The sequence below is a fragment of the Microcebus murinus genome, chromosome 6 (genome assembly GCF_040939455.1).
Source record: "Microcebus murinus isolate Inina chromosome 6, M.murinus_Inina_mat1.0, whole genome shotgun sequence".
NCBI classification, from domain to species: domain Eukaryota; kingdom Metazoa; phylum Chordata; class Mammalia; order Primates; family Cheirogaleidae; genus Microcebus; species Microcebus murinus.
Window position 1 is genome coordinate 105,332,365 of NC_134109.1, and position 15,632 is coordinate 105,347,996.

The window sequence follows — 15,632 nt, forward strand, 5'->3', positions numbered from 1 at the left end:
GTGGCATCAGGACCTGCTGTCACCGTTAAGGAGGAAGAGAGGGCAACCTGGGGAGGTTAAGAATGGGAGTAAGATTGTTTACCATGGGACTGAGGGGAGCCCTTCCCCATAGAGAAGAATAAGCCACAAATACCGACTTGCACTGGGCTCAAGCCGAGCACTGGGCTCAAGCTCAGATTCTGCTTCATTAGGACTAAGTGGGGGCTGGAATTCCAGATTGCTAGCGAGTTCCAGAAGCAGTGCAGAGGAGTGGTGGGTGGGGAGGAGGCAGGCAGGAAGCAGGGTGAGGATCAGCACAGGTAGGCATGGCTACGAATCTCGGCAGGGAGACCAGGCCACCCACACAGGTCTCCCCACTCTGCACGGCTGCCACCCTGGTCCTCTCCTTTCTTCCCTGTATACAGGAAATGCTGGTGAACAGCCTTTCAGAGTCAATCTCTCTCTAGGGAGGGGATTAACACTGGCCTCACTCTCCCCTAGTAGGACCAGGCAAGCATTCACTGCTAAGACATTTCCTTCCTGCACCCCACAGGGCCTGCCAGCCCCAATCCCAACCCTACCTTGCCACCCACTGACAACCCCAAGCCCTGGGCACACACAGAATTTTATTCTGGCCAGAGCAATTGGTTGATATGCACAAACCAGACAGCTGCAGTCCAAAGGGGTGATGTTTTACTCACAGATGTGCAACCAGTCAAGACGGAGCCTCCGTCCGCTTCCTCCTACCTGCTGGAAGCTTCTCCTCTGTAAGCCTGGGGACCATCCATCTCAGTTAAATGACCCTCTGTGTGGCGAGGCCAGCTGTCCTTCCCAGTGGCAGAACAACAACTGTGCTTTATTAGAGATTGTTGCTCCTCCTTTTTGTAAATGTTAGACTCCCTTATTGTAATGAAATGACAGCAGGCACCTGTTTGTGCTGATTTATAAAGACTTCGACAAAATAAGGAGTTGCAGAGCACGTCCGTCTCCAATTCTGAGCGATTTTGCTAATGGGTGCATGAACTGCAGGTGCCTGGGAGCCGCCCTGGGGCTTCGGCACGGTCAGCACGGTCCTCTTCCCTCCCGGCCCCAGCCTTGCCTCTCCATGGACACTGGCCTGCACTTCCTGGCCTGTTCCCACTGCAAACTCTTCCTCCTGAATCATTCAAAAACATATTCTGTGACGCAGAGATGGAGGGTCTCCCAGTCACCCCACAATTTGTTACACTTAAAATGGGGCAGGTTTTCAGGGTGCAGAGGTTCATAGACACTTTGAAGTTTCACTTGAAGTTCATGCCATTTAATTTTTTTTCCAAGAGGTTGTGCATTGACAGGTGTACAATACTTTGGTGTTAACCTGTGGCCTTCCTTCCCCTCAGTGGACTCTGCCCGGCCCGTCTGTCCAGAGGGCACCCCAGCCCCACCCACACTGCCTGGCGCCTGGCTGGGAGGTGACACAGGTAAGGGACTGTGGGAACCGCCCCCCCACCGTCCCTCAGACAGCTCAGGGGTTGGGGCAGCCGCACAGGAGGGCCGCGCGGCGAGCAGAGCTCCTGTGGGCGGACGAGGGGCTCTGCGCCCGGAAACGGCCCAGGCTCCAGAATGCCGGGGGCAGTGGCCGGCTCTCTTCATGGGAAGCATGGACAAACTGGGAGAGGCAATTAAAACGCAACAATCAAACCAACCTTTAAATAGTAACTTTTAAAAATATAAAAACAGCTCATTACAATGACTTTTCATTTTCTTTTTTCTTCAGGAATAACTTTCTTCTACCCTCGCCCTCCCTTCTGGCTAGAGCCTTAGCAAGAGGTGGCAGACGGACATTTGAGACCCAGAGAGACTCCAGACGCCCGCGTCGGGCCGCGCGAAGGCAGGGGCATGGCATCGGCCTGGACCTCACGCCCCCACGTGGTGCCGGGGCGCTGGCAGCTCGGCGGGACCGACAGCACCGAAGACGGGCGGTTTCCGTTGCGGCCCCTCCCCCCTCCTCACCAGACAGAATCAGACGTTATAAAATAATCCATAAAAATGCAGTATAAAAATTATCTTCCATATGCTACATCCATGGAGAGCCCACCACTAGGACTCACAGCGGCCTTTAGCTTTTCTTTAAAAGAAGAAAAAAAAAAAGACAAAAAAAAAAAAAAAAACCCACAACAAAATCCTAATACCTCAGAACATTTTGGTACCAAAAGGTGGCACCTGCCAGTCGGCATTCTACCTGTAACCTGTCTGGGCCCGTGAGAGAGAACTAAAGCTGCAAGAAGTGGCCACAGGGTGCCAGGACGTGTCCCTACCCCGGGCAGCCAGCCCCACAGCCTGCGCAGCGGGGGGCAGGGGCCAACCTGTTCACTTGCAGCCCCGAAGGTGAGCACATCGCCCCCGCCCCCCGAGAGGGGGAGGGGAAGGGGCTGCAGGCTGGAAACGGGGAGAAGGCATTTTATTAAAGGACATCACTTCTAATTCTTTTTATTCAAATTAAAAAAAAAAAAAGCACCCACATCAGTTGCTGTTTTTCTCTGGTAGCTCCCTGAGCTGAGTTGCTATGCTTTCCTCTAACTTCTGTCTTTTTAGGCTGTTTCTGCAGATTAGGAGGGGCTGGAGAGGGAGTTCCTGTGACCGCCCACATCTCGTCTCAACAACCCAGTGTGCACCCAAGAGAACGACTGAGGCCGGAGAGAGCCAGGGAGAGAGCGCGAGGGACAGACGCCCGCCGAGGGAGGGAGACACAGAGAGGGCGGGGACAGCCAGGGCACAGGCGGCCACAGAAAGCTCCCCGGTCTCTGTGCGCGGCAGCCCAGGCTGGCCCGGCCTCGGTGCCATCCGCAGTCCGGCCGGCCGGCCGCACTCAGCGCGGAGCCACGCTCGCCCGCGGGCACCTGTCTGGCCGCCGGCTGCAGTTCCATTTTCACACCCTAAGGTTTTCCTGCCCATTCTTCGTTTTGCTCCCCCTCCCTGCCTCCCCTTCCCAGATGGGAACGTCTGTTTAAAAACAAAACAAAACAAAACAAAACAAAAGCCACCACCACCAGTGGGTTACAAATACAGCAGGCGAAATACATGGCGAGAGTTCTGGCGGGAAGGGGCCTCCTCCCCTACTCATCAGTCCACACAGGAGTCTATTTACAGTTTTCACAAACCTTGTGCACTGCACAGTCGGGAAAAACCCCTCCCCCAGCACGACGATGCGGTCCACTCCAGCGTCCCTGACCCGAGGCGGAGGGGACGGGTCCAGAGAGGGGAGGAAAAGACAGATTCATGACATGGGGCCTGTGGGGAGCTGGAGCCGTAAGCCTCCAAATAAATCTATTTGTAGCATGTGCCAGCATTGTGGGGGGAGGGGAGGAGGAGGACCCATCCCAGTCCGCAGACACACGCCAGTCCGTGCCCAGGGTCCAGACCGGCCAGGGCACGGCCCTCTCGGCCCGCCGGAGCGCAGCCAGGACGCCCGGCCGCTGGCCGCCCTCCTCCGCCATCCTGGGGGCCCTCGCCCGGGGTCTCCCTGTCAGAGCGAGTCGGTTTCTCCCAGAGTTTGACAGCCCTGCTGGAGTCCTTGTTTAGTAGATGACCTCATAAACTGTGGCCTTCTTGTCACCAGAGCCTGTTACAATATATTTGTCATCTGCTGAAATGTCACAACTCAAGACGGACGAGGATTCTTTCGACTGGAGGAGGGAGATGGGAGAAGCAGCAGCAAGGTGGGGCGGGGTGTGGGGAGAAAAAAAGACAGGAATTCATTTTCTCAGCTGACACCATCTCAGTGCTCTTGGAATTCAATCACCCTCCTCCCCGACGCTCCAAGTGGAGCACAGCACAGCGGGAGCCTCCACCCAGGGAGAGACCCTCCTTCCACCTGCTGCTCCCTAAGGACAAGCTCATCACTGGGCTCCGTGCAATCTTTGAACTAAGTCATAATGATCAAAACAGGACACGTCAGCATGAGCTGTCTCTTCCTACAAACAGGAAGCAGCATTTCTGAGCTGGGAGCAGGCCACGTGCTCAGCCTGCTGGGTGAGGAGGAGGACGGGAGCCTGGGTTTGAGGAGCTAGCGTAACTAGAGAGACCCCGACAGTGCCGTGTGACACACCGGACACCGGGGCACGGGTCCAGCAGGCGGCTGCCGGGGAGGGAGCGCAGGGGAGCATGATGTGCGTGGGAGCGAGCAGTGTGTGTGCCAATGGGCACACGTGGGAGCCTGTGCGTGTGAGTGTGTGACAGGGAGTGTGTGAGCCGTGTGTGCGTGCACATGAAAGAGTGCAATACACTGGGCCCCAGATCCTGAGAAGTTATCAAATGCCTCTTCCTCCCCTCCTCTGTTTTTCTGGACCCCCCCCATGCCCCGCCTCCCTCCAGGTGGAGACGCGAACAGGTAACAGGCTTGGCAAAGGCTGCCCACTGCACCTCCTGGGAGGGCATGGCGTCAGGCCAGAGCAGAGAACACGGTTTGATTCCTCCTCACTCTCTCGACCCTATAGGAGCCCCTGCTTAAAGCCCTCGCCCTCTGGGGTCAGAAGCCATTAGCAGCAGTGTCCTGCTGGGGTCCCCAAGTCCCATCCCCTGGAGAACACATCCTGACCCCCAGCGGGCAGGGGTGGGGATGGGGCCAGGGCAGGTCTGTTCCTCCCCCTGCTATCCTTGCCCCCATCCCCGCGGCGAGTCCCAACTCCGACGGTGGGAGGTACCTGGAATATGCTGGCTCCGTATGGCGTCCTCCAGGCGTTGAGAAGGTTGTCTTTCCCAGTGCTCACGAACCACTTGCCTGCGGGAGGGAGGCGGACGTGCCGTCAGTTGTGGCCGGCTGCCCTCTAAGGCAGCACCTGCCCTAGATATGGCCGCTGCCATAGAAACACAGTGAGAGCCGCTAACTGGTATTCAGCTCGACTCTCCGCTTTGGGAGGCACTTTGCAAGGCCACCCACCAGAGAACGCCGTTCCCTGCGATCTAAGGGGAGGGCTGGGAGGGGCTGGGCTGGAAAAAGTTAACTGCAATGATTATACTCCCCCAAAAGATTCTTGTAAAGCCATGAAGGTTGACTGCCCCTCCTAAACCCTGCTTCTGGAAGGTGGAAGGGTTGGAAATAGCAAAGCCCTGGGGGTCCAGGGACCCGGCTGCAGACAGCAGTCAGCAGGCGCCTCTGCTCTGAGCGGGCACTCTGCCAGGCTCCACATCTATCAACGGCTGATGCTCCCCCAAAGTCACGTGGCAGGCACCGTGCTACTCTTGGCCACAGAGGAAAATCCACTAGGGTTCAGAGAGGGTGAGATATGCCCAGGGCCACACAGCCGGTCAGCGGAGGAGCAGACTAGCCCTGGGCGAACAGATACCAAAGCCCACTGGGAGGAACTGCTTAAACTGCTCATGTCCTGCTCTTTTGCCCTAGGACAGCAAGGACTGGCTCTGGCCAGCGTCCTGAGAGCTCAGTACCCCATGATGACACCTGCATCCAAGGGCCAAGGATAGGGGACAAGATCCCTAACAGGCTGTTGAGGGGGCATGGGCCTGGCCCGGCAGGCTCACCGCAGTAGGCAAACTTGAGGGAGAGCACGCAGCTCTCGTGCAGGTGCAGCTGGTACTTGTCGGGCTTGGTGTGGTGCAGCACCTCCACGTTGCTGCTCTCCATGCCCACGGCCAGCCACTCGCCGGTGGGGCAGTAGCCCAGGGAGAAGATCTGCGGGGGGGACAGACACTCAGCATTCTCTGCCCTCCAGAGTAGAGGCAGCTCCCAAAGGGGCGGCTCAGACACCCTGAGGGCTCAGAGTCCCTCCCGGCCCCACCCCTGCCATTCGCAGTAGGGACCCCACCACCCGCCCACTAACCCAGGGGCGTGGGATTTCCACGCCCATCTTGTAGGCGAGGAAGCTGAGGCCCAGAAGGGGTGCTGGTTCTACAAGTGAGCCAGAGAGCCCGGGCTCACACCCAGGCGTGGCACAGACCCTTGACTTTCTAAGTTTCCCTTTTTGTCTCTGTGACGTCTGTCTTTCCTTAAGAAGAAGATCAGTAAATGAAATACTAAAATATTAAATATTTACGATTAAAATATTGTAAGGAAAACAACAAGACACAGCAAAGCCTGGCACTTACTGAATGCTTCCTATGAGCCAGGTTTATGGCTGGGCCCTTTAGAGAGGTCATGTCGGGCACACACATCAGACCTTAGGGACGAGTTACTATTATTTCCATCCATGGATGAGGACACCAAGGACCAAGTACTCAACAGTGGTGGAGAAAGGCCTCCGATCCCTGCAGGTGGGCCCAGCATGTCCAACTCCAAGGCCTTGTCCACTCTATTTCACTGCGACTTCCTCCAGGAAGCCTTCCCAGATGACTCATACACAGTCCCTTGGCAATGAGCACCCTGTGAGCACCCCTTTGTCCCGACCTGGCCACTGGGGCCCAGAAGGGGTGGGAACTCGCTGCTCCGTGGGAAGGAGCAGCGCCTGGGCCGCACACCTGGGAGGTGAAGTCGTGCTGCTGCAGCTGCCGGCCCTCCCGCAGGTCCCAGGAGCGAACCGTGTTGTCCAGGCCCCCGGTCCACAGCTTGGTGCCATCGTGCGAGATGTCTATGCAGCTGGCCCCGTCTGTGTGGCCCTGGAACTGCCTGTGAAGGGCCGAGAGGGAGGAGGGTGAGCCCCACGGAACCACTGACTGCCAGGCTGGCAGCCGCCTGGGGAGACTGCACGGAAGACGGAACTGGGGCCCAGAGGCCGGCGCGCTCCGCCCCTCGGTGAGTGTGCAGCACAGCTGGGCCAGGCCGCTCCCCCACTCCACCCCAGGGTCTTGCCCAGGCACAGGTACCCAGGAAAATGGAGGGGGGACCTCAGACCAGGCTCCTGAGTCCCTCCAGGGTGGGCGGCTCAGGAAGAGGTGGTAACATAGGCTTGGGAAGGTGAAGAAGGCAGGAAGGCCCTGGAGAAGTTCCTCGAGAGACAACTGACAACCAGAAAAGCAGCCCCACCGCCTTTAGGACACGGCTCCTTCGCCTGCACTCAACACCCCTCGCTTCTCCGCCTCAGCCCATCCTTCCCACCCTGTGTGAGCCACCGGCTGAGGCCACGAGTGTGCCTGCTGATGACAAAAGTGACACAGGCAGCTGGCCCGGCCAGTCACTCCCACCTGCCCTCACACTGTGGTGTCGTTCAGAGGGTGCCACACTGTCCCTGTACGACACAGGGAGAAACCGAGACACTGGGGTTAGACGACCTGCACAAGGTCAAGGTGGAGACAGGGTTCAAACTAGGCAACTTTGCTCCGAAGGCCCCACGGTTAACCACCAAGCAACACTGTCCCTGCTCATCTGTCTCCAGCCCTTGAACCCCACCCTCTCTGCCTGCTCCACTACCTTGAACTCCACCTGCAGACCTGCTCCAGCTCCACCTTCTCCCCTGAGCCCTCTCCAGGCTCCCGGGCCCAAGACCCCTCGCTCCTCTGCCCTTGCCCAGGCTGGCTGAGCTGTCTTTCCACCTGGGCAGCCCTCTGCGCCTCAGACAGGGCCGAAGTCACGGCAAGCGAGGCCAGGCCGGGGGTGCAAACGTCCCCAGGACACAGCGTTCCCTCCTGCTGGCCTCACCTGACCAGGGTCTGGTTGTGCAGGTCCCAGACGGCGATGTTCCCGTCGCTGCAGCAGGAGAAGCAGACTTTGGCATCGGGACTGATGGCCAGGGCGTAACAGGCGGGTGCTGAGGACGTCAGCTCGGCCTTGATGCGGGGCGTGGGCGAGGCCAGGTCCCAGATGGTGAGCGTGCTGGCCTCACCGCCCACAATGAGCGTGCGCCCGTCGGGGAGCAGCTTGCAGGAGCGGATGTAGTTGTCCCTGTTCTGGAGGAAGAGGGGCAGAGTTGAGCACTGCCCACTTCCCCTCCTGGGGACAACTGGGCACCCCCACCACCCCCGCCCCCAGCGTCCCCTCACACCTGGCAGCTGCCAGGCTGTCCCCACTCCTCGGATTCACAGCCTTTCAACCCCGCACAGGCATTTCTGCACAAACCCGAGGGTCAGCGTCATCCCCACTTACAGATGGCACAACTCGGGCTCAGAGGGGTTAGTCAGCTTGCCCAAAGTTGCTCAGCCAGTACCGGGCTGAGCTGGGCCAGGCCCCCGGCCTCTGCCCCTGGCCCAAGCTGCCCCACTCTCCCTCACCCACGCAGGACAGGCCACCTCCTGCGAGTCTCACCAGGCAGTCCAGCTGGGAGATGGGGCTCTTGCTGCCCGGCTGGCTGATGTCCCAGATCTTCACGCAGCCCTTGCCGCCCGTGTAGACGTGCCGTGTGGGGTTGCTGATGGTCACGGCACACACCACCTCCCCGTGGCTGAGCGTGTTGATTTGCCGGGCGTGCCTGGGGATGCCAGGCCCTGCCAGGGCATCGTGGGGGAAGGGCACGGGCTGCATCTGCCCATCGGCGCTCACGTGGAAAGAATAGGCTCTGAAAAAGGTGAGAACTGTCACTTCTGCCATCCCCCACCCCCTCCGAGTGCCCACAGGTCCTGCCCAGGTCACCCATACTGCCCGGGACTGGCCGCTTGGCGCCCAGGCCCCGTCTCCTAAACCTTTTAAACCCAGTAATCCCATGTACTGGGACGGCTCCCCTAAGCTGGGGACCACTTAGCATTTCAAACTGGATTTTTACTCCCATTTATACGTCCTTGCTCGAAATCAGGATAAAAGCCCCACGGGCACCTGGCACGCCCTCTCCACCACCTACACCTGCCCCCATCCCCAGCATACCAGCCCTGGGAAGGACCCGGATGAAATGCCACCTCCTGCTTCAGGAGCCATTGGTATTAGGGAGGGGAATCTGCGTGCCCCTCCGAAAGCGAAACACAAGCGCATGGCAGAGCCGACGGGGCACCTGCGAGGCCGATCCGCTGCTGAGGCTACTCTGGGTGCTCCCTCAACTAACATGGAGATGTTCGCTGACCACATGAGCACTGTGCCAGGCACCGTCCCAGCATCACACGGATGTCGACCTCCTAATTTCCCAACAGCCCAGGGAGTGAAGGGCAGGAAGGGCTGCAGGTAGGGAACGGCCAAGCCCAGCAGCCTGAGGGCCCTGCCAGCAGCTAGAACCCCTGGGTGTCCCCGAGGCCCTGGGCAGCTCTGTGTGATGCAGTCAGGAGTGTTCCTCCTCTCCCGGGACCATGCACTCAGCAGCCCTCAGTGCCTCTTTCAGAGGGTGCCTCCAAGGCAGGTCAGGAGTGGGGCGTGGCGGCAGTTTCTCGGGGTGCAAGCTGGCCTAAGTGTCTCCAGAGGGACAGATGCCTCCCCCAGGGGACATGCACCAGGGCAAACCCAGGGTCAGAGGACGAGGGGTGCTCTCCCCTGCCTGCCCCACGAAGCACGCAACAGTATAGCCAAAGCTTACGGTTTTCCTCCGGGAATGGAGGCCAGGCTCGAGGGAAGGCCCGTGGCCCGCATTGGGGGGTGAGGGTCAAAACCAACCTGTAAGGCAGACAAGGCAGCCCTCAGTCAGCGCCACCCCACCCGCCTGCTCCTCCCCACCCGTGGGCACCACCGCACAGCGCAGCCTCTGGGCAAGCCAGGAGGCGAGCCGGGCAGAGAGGGCCCATTGTTTAGGGGACACACAGGCCCCAGAGGGGCAAGTCCCCTCGCCCGGGGCAGTGGCGGAGAGGGGGGACAGCCCAGACCCCAGCTCTGAACCAGCACCCACCCTGCTCCACAAGGCAGAGTGGCCCCCGCCCCTCCCCACTCCCCTGGTGCCTGGGCAGGCCTGTCACTGGAGAGAAGGCCACCCAGGTACAGGAGGTAAAGACAGAAACTGTCTCCCGAAAAGGAGCCTCTGCCAACGCCAAAGCTAACTGTTTATTCTTAGTAACACGAAATTCTTGCTACAACCGTCCAGTTTACGGAACGCCTGCTCCGTGGACATGCGTTACCTGACTCGCTTTGGGATTCCCAGTCCCCCAAACCGGAAAGGCAGGTATCAGCCCTTCTGCCCAGAGGGCTAACAAGCCACTGAGGCGCAACCCAGGTCTACTGACCCCAAAACGTGTGCTCCCAGCTAAGCCTCAAACGTTCCTGATAATCGTCCTCCCTGCACGGGCAGCTCTGGCCGCTAGGCCGTGAGACCCCGAGGGCCCCCCTAGTGTGCAGGGACCACTTCGACCCCCCAGCTCCCCACGCCGCCCCCAGTCCCCAAGAAAGGAGCCAAAAGGTCTACGTACAGCTCCAAAGCTCACCATTGGCGATCGGCCGTAGGCGGCGGCTGCGGCAGCGGCGGCGGCGCTCATCTGGGGCGGGATGTTGTGCAGGCCTGCGTAGGCACCGGGGCTGGTGAGGGAGCCGTTCATCTCGTGGTGGCCCATCATGGCGAAGGGCGCCGCGTAGGAGCTGGTGATGGAGATGGGCGTGCGCAGGGCAGAGGCTGCAGGGAGGCGGGCGGCAGCAACTGGTGAGCCTGGGGGAAGGGCCCTACCCCTCCCGCCAGGACAAGGCCACAGCCGCCTCGACCCGCAGCAATGCGTCCTGCACTGGACAGCGGCCTGCTTGGGCAGTGCTCTCGGGGGGACGGCATCCCTGCCTTCACAGCCCGGACAGCTCAGGGCTGAGACATACTCGCCTCTCTGCACAGAGCAGGGCCCTGAGGCCCAGAGAAGGGGCTTGTGCAGAGCACCGCAGAGCTAATGACAGCGGGAACAGATCCCGGGTGCCCGGCCTGACCTGCCCGGTGCTCTTTCCACAGGCCTGGCCCAGCAGCGGCCCCAGGACGTCCTGACGTCAGTGCTGAAGCCCCAGGCACCCATCTCCTGCTCAAGTCTAACCGTGAAACCCAAGAAGGCAGGCCCTAGGGGAGCCCCAGCTTGGACACACTCCCTGTGCTCCGGCCCCTGTGTGGCGGCTCCAGCCCTGGCCTGGGGTAGACCCCCTCCCCACATCAGATCAACCTGGCCCCTGGTGCCTACCCATTATACCTATCGGGTCCATGCCCGGAGGTTTGCCCGGCATGGACCGGAGCCCTGGGGTCGTGCTGGTGCCTGGAGTCGGGGCATCGTTTCTTGGAGTTGGTGTGTTGGACTTGAGCCCAGGGGTGGAGGATTTGTCATTCTAAAGAGGGAAGACACAGAGACCAAGGGAAGCCATGAGGATACCTTTCTCCCCAGAGCTGGGCACCTGGGGTACTGACCCCACGCAAAGCCCAGTGCCAGCACTGGGTGTGAGCCTTCTGCCGAGCAGTCTCTCAGTCCTTGCCCAACCTCACCTGGCAGGGACTGTGGCCATCACGACCATTTTACAAAAGCGTTAACTTGTACAGGGCCCAGCCGGCAGGGAAAAGTGAGGCTCTTCCAGGTTCTTCCTGCTCCACCCTCTGCCCTGCAGTCAGCACCACTCCAGCTCCGGCCCCTGCACACCTCCCTCCCCACGCCCCTCCCAGCCTCCATGAGGGCAGCGGGGCAGGCCCACGTACGTGACCAAGGTCTTTGGTCTTGGAGGACGGTGTGCTGCTGGAAGAGGCCACCGAGGCGGGGCTGGTAGGGGCATCCTTCTTCAGGCCACGGGCCTTGTCCAGCCCATTCTCGGGAGGGGAGTGTGCCGGGCTGACCCGGGGCGTTGCTGGGTCCTGGAAACACAAGTGATGCAGAGATACAGCGGAAGCTACAGGCAGGCTGGCGTCTTCCCTGCCCTGGGCGGGGGAAGGGAGGGGGCACGGTGATGGGGAAAAGAGCGTGGCTGAAAGACTAGGAGGTCCAAAAGGGGGGACCAGCTCTTAACCATCTAATCTGACCCTTTATCCCACAGATGGGAGACTGAGGCCTAGGGAGGGTGGAGCAGGGGCCAGCCACGATCGAACTTGAGTTCAGGACTCCAGCCCGCACTGCTGCGCTTGGCCTAGTGCAGATTCTCTCCAGCTCCTCCCATCCTGCTGAGGCTGCCCCCTGGGGTCAACTCTCGCCTCCAGATGGGGCAGGGGCAAAGCTGATATGGAGGACCACGGGGAACAGCAATTGGCCTCTTCCTGGGATCTTTGGGGGTCTGGGACCCACTGCACAAAGCCCACAGTGCCCACAAAAGGCCCAGCCACCAGGCAGCGAACCCCTGCCTTGCCCCTCCTGCCCGCCATACCCCAAGACCTCGTCATCCTGCTCAGGCTGCAAGTAGAGCCAGAATGGACAGAAACAGCTACCACCCTGGGAGGACCCACCCCAAACCAAGAGCTTCCCTGCAACCTGGACCTATCCGTACCTCATTGGAAACATCCACCACCAGATCATCACTCTTGTCCCCGTCACTGTCCTGCAACCAAGACAGAAGCCAATTGGCCAATAAGAACCTACGCCCTTCCCATGTCCCCTTCCGCCACCAGCCTGGACCTAAACCTGGGCCAAGCCCCAAAAGTCCACGCTCCTTCCACCCCGCCCCTCCCCTCCCACGAGCTCAACTCCTCTGGGGCTGTCTCCCAGCCCAGCCTCCCCAGCTCTGGGGTCGCTCCACGCCCACGCCCACTGGGCAGCCTCACTGACACCTGCCCCCTCCCCCTGCAGGCTGCCAGACAGCTGTCTCTCGGAAGCCAGAACCACCTTCCCAGCGGGCTTTACATTCACCATCAATCGCCACTCTCCCCTCACCACCCCCCACTGCGTGGGACAGCTGAGTCTCACAGGCATACAGCAGAACTTTGAGTGCGCCACGTGTCCACGGCCACAGAGCAGCCACGTGGCTGAGAGGGCTAGGCGCAAGACCCTGAGTCCCAGCACCATGTTTCCCCTTCCCTCTGCCCCAGCTCTCACGCTGCACAGCCTAGCACAGGGCGGACACAGTGGCCATGCTTCCCTGGGCGTGTCACGTGCCAGGGGCATCACATGATAAGGCCACTGAAAGCCAGCAGAACTGCCGAGCGGGTGCACGCCTCGGCCAGACCGAGGGCCGCAGGGCACCAGGGGCAGCCCCTCGGAGCAGGCTGGGATTCTGCGAGTGCCGCGCTGGCCACATGGTTGGCCTGTCTGTGGGAGAAACCCACAGCTTTCCCCAGACCCCACAGCGGCCAAGACGTCCTTTCACCCCCACCCCGCCCTCCCCACAGCGGCTCCCATGCTCACAGAATGTGTCTGAACCTCCCCCCAGAAGCCGCCCGCGTCCCCGCCCCCAAGAGGGCTCGGGCCCCGCAGACACGCCCGCCCCACCCAGCACAAGCCCCAGCGGCGCCCAGACGTACATATCGGCTCAGGCTGTCCTTCTCCTCCGCTTTCCGCTTCTTGGCTTCCATGCTGTAGTCCGCGGAGCCCCGGTGCTTCTCGCTGGCCCGGAGGCTTTCCGAGGGCGACACGGAGTTATTCTGGGGACAAGAAGGCGCAACATCTCACACGTCCACCTCACAGCCAAGCACAGGCGACGCGGGAGGTCAGAGGAAGGAAGAGCAGCTCGACTCCTCTGTGTCTGGCAGGCCTTGGATCAAACAGCCCCGCCAGGGAAACCACAGGGAGACCTGCGGGGAGCACCCCACCCTCGTGGTAGCAATGCCACTGCCACTAAGTAATTAACCTCGCAGTGAGTCGTCTGCCTGCGGCTGGCCCGAGAGACTGCGCTCCGTGAGGGCCGCCCGCCTCTCCTCCTTCACCACCCCCCTCGTGCCCGCCGCGCTCATTTGCTCAAGGTGGGGTAAGTGGAGTCCACACCGAGTCTTGTGAGGTGGGTCCGCCCCAACAGACTGGGGCCGCGAGCAGCCCTGCATCTGCCCAGCAACAGGAACGGGCAGCTTCCCGGCGCAGACGAGCAACCGAGCACCCCTACTCCCCCTCGTCCGAGGGACAGGAAAAGGTGCAAGGACAGAGAGGATCACCCCCCTATGTAGCAGTCAGCAAGAGAGCCCCGAGAGGCCAGGGACACGCCCCAGCAGCCCCAGCAGAAGGCAGCATGAAGGAAACTCAAGTTTTTCAGGCCAGGAAGAGCTGAATTTCTCTCTCAACTTTAAAGCAAGGGAGGACAAGAATCCTTCGGGCATGGAGGCCTGGGAAGGGGAAGACGAGAGGGCTCGCAGGTGGGCTGGGAGCAGGGAGCGCTGGGAGCTGAGCAGGTGGTCAGGAGCCACCTGCACCACTCGGCTGTGAGCACCAGGCCGGGGAGCAGGGACGGAGGAGCTGCTGGCCAGGGCACCTGCCAGCAAACCTCTGTGCCCAAGAGCACACCATCAGGACCCAGCCCCTCTGTGCTGCAGGGAGGGTTCCTCCTCCCTACCCGCCCGAACATTCCCTTAACTCACTCGCCTACCATTTTCTGAGCAGCCGCCCTGGGTCAAGCCCGGTGCTGCAGGCGAGGGGTGGCAGGACGGACAAGACACGGCCCCTGCCCTCCGGAGCGTACAGTCTAGCTACGGGGAAGAAAATGTCCCCCGGTCCCAATCCTGGTCCCCACCCACAGAGCACAGAGGCGGCCAGGAGGTCCTGCGCAGACAGGGGTGCCTGTGCGCAAAAGCAGAGCCTCAAAAGGCCGGTGGACCAAGCCTTCACTTCTCCCCTCCCCATGTCACTGGAGGCCAAGGCCAGCTCGGGGGCAAGGGTCACTCGGAGGGGACAGGGAAGGGTGGCGCTTGGGGGGAACAGCGCGAGAACCAGCCGCAAACTTAATTTCCTTTCCTAAGCCGGTTTCTGGGCAGCCCTTCCCTGCCAAGTTTCTGCCTGAAGCAAATTAAAATGGCAGAGTTATCAAGCCTTGAAGAAAAAATGGAGGTTATAATGGGGCTGCAGCTCAACCTTCCCACACCGCGCAGCGGCGGCCATGCGCGCACAGCCGCAATTCAATTAGCTGCTGCAATCGCCGGCAGAAAAATCGCCGTCATTTCATTTCATTTCCTCCGACGGTGGCGGCCACCCTGTGCTGAGCAGAAACGCTCCCAGCCCCTCGCAAAGGCTGCCCTGGCGGGCGGGCGGGCGGGAGGGAGGGGGCGTGCGGCTGCTCGAGTTTCTCCTGGCGACCGCGGTGCGCGGCTCCGGAGAACAGCGAGCTCTTTCTTCTCATGCAGTCAGGCTGAAAACCCTCGCCGCTACCGGAGAGTCATGTCAGGCATTTAGCGGCATCGATCCAGCCCGCCTCTGGCTGGCAGGCGGCCAAAAAACTAAGTATTTTTTATTGCTTCGGCTGGGCAAGGAAATATGAATGAAGCTACCTCTAATTGGACTCCAGACTAACCCCTCCGGGACAGCTTCCAGCCCATCCCCGTCCCCCTCCCACTCCGACACGGCCCTGTCCTTCCTGCCGTGGGCCTCATCTGTTGACAACCTGGTTTCCAAAGCCTGATTACTTCAGTCTACACCCCACACACCATGGCCACATGCGCACAGCCCCAGCACCCAGGCCTGAGCCACCCAGCCTCCATCCCTCCCTCTGCTGCCTCGCGTGGCCTGTCGATTCCTCCCTCCGGGACTCTGCAGCGGCCCACGTGCCCTGCTCTGCGAGTCTGCCGCACACGGACGTCCTCGAGCATGCTGGGGCGAAGAGCTCAGCTCTTGGGGTCCCGGGGGGCTCTCTTAGCAGAAAGCTGTCACACAAGGGGCACAAAGCCAGAAACAAATAGGAAGGAGGAGGAGGAGGATGGTGTGAAGGACCCATTGCACTGCAGTGGGTCCCTGCTAACCAGGTAATCTGGAGCCCGAGTCCTGTTATAAGAGGGTCTTCCTGACAAAGCTGAAATCAGCCAGGCAGGAAT

General features: G+C 60.7%; 1 protein-coding gene across 8 annotated transcripts in view; it reads right to left on the reverse strand.

The window, feature by feature from the left end:
• Positions 1-1,661: 1,661 nt before the first annotated feature.
• TLE3 (TLE family member 3, transcriptional corepressor) overlaps positions 1,662-15,632 on the reverse strand; it is a 47,142-nt gene continuing 33,171 nt past the window's right edge. For 2 of the 8 annotated variants that reach the window (XM_012768331.3, XM_012768323.3), the window contains exons 9-20: positions 13,146-13,265; positions 12,176-12,226; positions 11,400-11,552; positions 10,906-11,038; positions 10,174-10,358; positions 9,339-9,415; positions 8,150-8,399; positions 7,547-7,794; positions 6,430-6,577; positions 5,497-5,647; positions 4,662-4,738; positions 1,662-3,644 (exon numbers count right to left, since the gene is read on the reverse strand). In XM_012768331.3, coding sequence (XP_012623785.1) covers positions 3,537-3,644; positions 4,662-4,738; positions 5,497-5,647; positions 6,430-6,577; positions 7,547-7,794; positions 8,150-8,399; positions 9,339-9,415; positions 10,174-10,358; positions 10,906-11,038; positions 11,400-11,552; positions 12,176-12,226; positions 13,146-13,265 — 1,701 coding nt within the window. In that variant the 3' untranslated portion in view covers positions 1,662-3,536. Of the gene's footprint in view, positions 3,645-4,661; positions 4,739-5,496; positions 5,648-6,429; positions 6,578-7,546; positions 7,795-8,149; positions 8,400-9,338; positions 9,416-10,158; positions 10,359-10,896; positions 11,039-11,399; positions 11,553-12,175; positions 12,227-13,145; positions 13,266-15,632 lie in introns of all 8 variants that reach the window. The other 6 variants (XM_012768326.3, XM_012768321.3, XM_012768324.3 and 3 more) reach the window with 3 other exon arrangements.